The following is a 3414-nucleotide window of genomic DNA, read 5'->3' on the forward strand; positions in this document are numbered from 1 at the left end:
AGCAGCTTACTGTTAACCTTGTTTTGCTAATGGGTAAAAACAGGGAGTGCTAAATATCTAATAAAGAGTATTTCCAGGTGGGGACAACCCTAGCGTGAAAAAAAGAAATTTCACTGGAGTTTGCTATTTTAATACTTAAATATCAACACTCAGAGAGGGGAAAGAAAGAAGGAACACGTCACTGTTGGCTTGTTTTCTCCTACCAGAAATCAGGTAGAGTCAGGCTTCCTCCCCTGAAGGTGGCTAGGAATTAAGAGGGGTTTGTGTCTCTGTGCAGTACAGGCTGGACACAGGGCTGTGAGCTGAGAGCTGTGATTGGTTGAAAAGGCAAGCGTAATCCGATCAGCGCGGCTCTGGGTTCCCCGAGACTGCCTTGTTGTTAAGTCATAGGATTCTAAAGGCCTGCCTACCAATTACAGTGCATCTTACTGGAAAAGCCTTCCCGAGAGGGCCAGGAGTCCCTAGCAACCCCCAACGGCTTTTGAAATCTGAGGGAGAAGGACTGTAGTCTTCCTGCTCTTACCCGGGGAGCATGCCTATGCCTCAGGTAAGGCAGGCTCTCAGAATGGCCACCCCAACCCCTGAAGAGCCCTTAGATAAGCAAAATGAAACACTGGACAACGAGGAGGGGGTGGGATTTAAGGAACTGGAGGGTCTGAAGGAAGCCTTGGCAAATCTCCGAGGACTGTCAGAGGAGGAGAAGGGTGAGAAGGCGATGCTTCGCTCCCGCATCCAAGAGCAGTCTCAGCTCATCTGCATCCTGAAGCGGAGGTCAGATGACGCCCTAGAGCGCTGCCAGATCCTGGAGATGCTCAACACAGAGCTGGAGGAGAAGAGAGTGCAGGGGGAGGAGAAGCTTAGGGCCAAGACTGAACATGCCCGGAAGCTGGAGGAGCGCTTTATGACCCTGGCAGCCAACCATGAGATGATGATCCGTTTCAAAGATGAGCACAAGAGTCAGAACGTCCAGCTGAGGGAGGAGAATGAGAAGCTGAAGCTGGAGAACAGCAGCCTCTTCAGCCAGGCTCTGAAGGATGAGAAGGCCAAAGTCCTGGAACTCACTTCTGGGAGTGAGGCCCTCACCAAGGAGCTGGAGACTCTGAAACAGAGGTGTGCCCAGGATGCCTGCCAGGCACAGGCCCGTGAGAAGGAGTTGCTGGAGCTACAGAGCCAGCAGGCCTGCACCCACGCAGAGGAGAGACAGCGGCTGCACAGCCAGCTGCAAAGCCTCAAGCAGCAGCACCAGAAAGCCGTGGAGCAGATGGCAAAGGCTGAGGAGATGCACAGCAGCCTGAGCCAGGAGCTGCAGGCCAGGCTGCACACAGTCACTCGGGAGAAGGAGGAGCTGCTGAAGCTGTCTATGGAAAGGGGCAAGGTGCTTCAGAACAAGCAGGCAGAGATCCGCCAGCTGGAGGAGAAGTTGGAGACAGCAGATGTGGCCAGGAGGCACGCACTAGAGCGGTTTGAGCAAGAGGCAGTGGCTGTAGACAGCAACTTGAGAGTTCGGGAGCTTCAGCGCAAAGTGGATGGAATCCAGAAGGCCTATGATGAACTCAGGCTGCAGTCAGAAGCTTTCAAAAAGCACAGCCTGGATCTTTTAACCAAGGAGCGAGAACTCAATGCCAAACTTCGCCATCTCTTCCCATAAGGAAGTCTCTGCTTCCTCTTGCCTCCAATTTAGAATTCAAATATTTGTGGCTTAGCACTATGACCAGAGCAAAGATGATATCCCATTTATTATACTTTTAAGCACAAAAGGCAGCTCAGAGCAAAACTACTATGATATTGTTACCATTGTAAAACGAACATTAATTTTCAGTTCTGCCACCTAGAATACACAAGATTTACCAGATGTCCTGTGCCTTGGAAATCTTCCTGTATTTGGTAGCATTTTCTTCCCTTAACTCATACCTTATCTATTCTTGACCACAGATATCTTCATATTCTTAAATTTTTAAATTAGCAGCTTGTATGATTTAAGTCAATTTAAAACATGCTGTTGTGTAAAAAAATAGATAATTAACTGTTGTACATGGATAGGTGTGGAAATTGTAAGCAGGCAGATACCAGCACAATAATAGCATGGACACTTTATTTTGCACTAACATGGAAAAAGAAAATTCAGATCATTACTTCTTTACCAAAGTAGCCAACTTTATAACATGCTGTGTGAGAAATAAAATTCAAATAAGTTAAATCAACATTATTTTTATTTTTCCCACAAGCCCAGGTCATATTCCATTTTCTTAGTTTTCTCTTGAATAAAGATGAGATTTATATGTATAATAATGCAAATATCAATAGTTTTATTAAATATTTCACAATATTCTATAGGAAAAGCCTCAATTTGGGATAAGTCATAGCAGACTGGATATAACCTACATAATAACTCATAGCAATTCTTTTTGTTTTCAGTAACATTTTTCTTTGGTAATTTTTGCTTTTTTAAAAAAATACTAAGCTGACCATGTATACTTACAGCATTTTGGTAGTAATACCCAAATTTTATAGGAATAGTTATAAGAACATAATAGGCATATATGATTATGTAAAGTTCTTAAAGAAGTTCTGAAATTTCTTAAATGTAGTCAGAAAAATATACTTTGTATTTCCTTATTTTAGTTGACATATGAACATTATTATGCATATCTCTCAGAACAGATTGTAATGTAGTATTTTTCTCACCCATTCAGAGTACCAAGTGTTACACATCAAATTGGATTTACTAAAAAAAAAAAATTACTTGGTGACTTTTTAATAAACCATTTCCAGGTGTTACTTTATATCAGGTAATTCTTAAGACCCATTTTCTCACACTTCTATTAAGATTATACTATTAAAAACAATTTTTTTCTCATCAAAATAGAAACCAGGTTGTTGGTTTCAAAAGACTACTTCCTTTAAGAGGTTACCAATAATCAGAACATAAGAGCTAGTTTAATCATGCGTATCCTTTATTGAGTCCATACTATTTATCACTGTGCTAAAGCAATTTGGATGAAAGGTTTTGTTTAATAAACATCTTAGCATTATTCAAGAATGTAATTATGGGCCAGGCGCCGAGGCTCACGCCTGTAATCCTAACACTCTGGGAGGCCGAGGCAGGTGGGTTTCTCCAGCTCAATAGTTCCGGACCAGCCTGAGAAAGTGCAAGACTCACTAAAAATAGAAAAACGGAAGCAAGAGGATCGCTTGAGCCCAAGATCTTGAGGTCACTGTGAGCTATAATGCCACGCACTGTAGTCGGGGCGCCAGAGTGAGACTTTGTATTTGTTTCTATTTTAAAAATTGGAAATATGTTTCAGTAATTTGCATAAGGTCACCTGGTCACCGGGATTTTGATGACTACACCACCATAATGATACTGACTTCTGGGTGCCAGGTGCTGGAGTAGACGCTGAGAATAAGCATAGA

At 42.9% G+C, this 3414-nt stretch overlaps 1 protein-coding gene across 1 annotated transcript; it reads left to right on the forward strand.

The window, feature by feature from the left end:
* Positions 1-486: 486 nt before the first annotated feature.
* On the forward strand, positions 487-1786 carry CCDC89 (coiled-coil domain containing 89). The gene has a single exon (XM_003780851.2). The coding sequence runs from the start codon at positions 533-535 to the stop codon at positions 1646-1648; it is 1116 nt and encodes a 371-aa protein (XP_003780899.1). The 5' UTR covers positions 487-532; the 3' UTR covers positions 1649-1786.
* The last annotated feature ends 1628 nt before the right edge of the window (positions 1787-3414 follow it).

The sequence above is a fragment of the Otolemur garnettii genome, unplaced genomic scaffold (assembly GCF_000181295.1).
Source record: "Otolemur garnettii isolate 467f Iridium unplaced genomic scaffold, OtoGar3 scaffold00001, whole genome shotgun sequence".
In the NCBI taxonomy this organism is placed as follows: domain Eukaryota; kingdom Metazoa; phylum Chordata; class Mammalia; order Primates; family Galagidae; genus Otolemur; species Otolemur garnettii.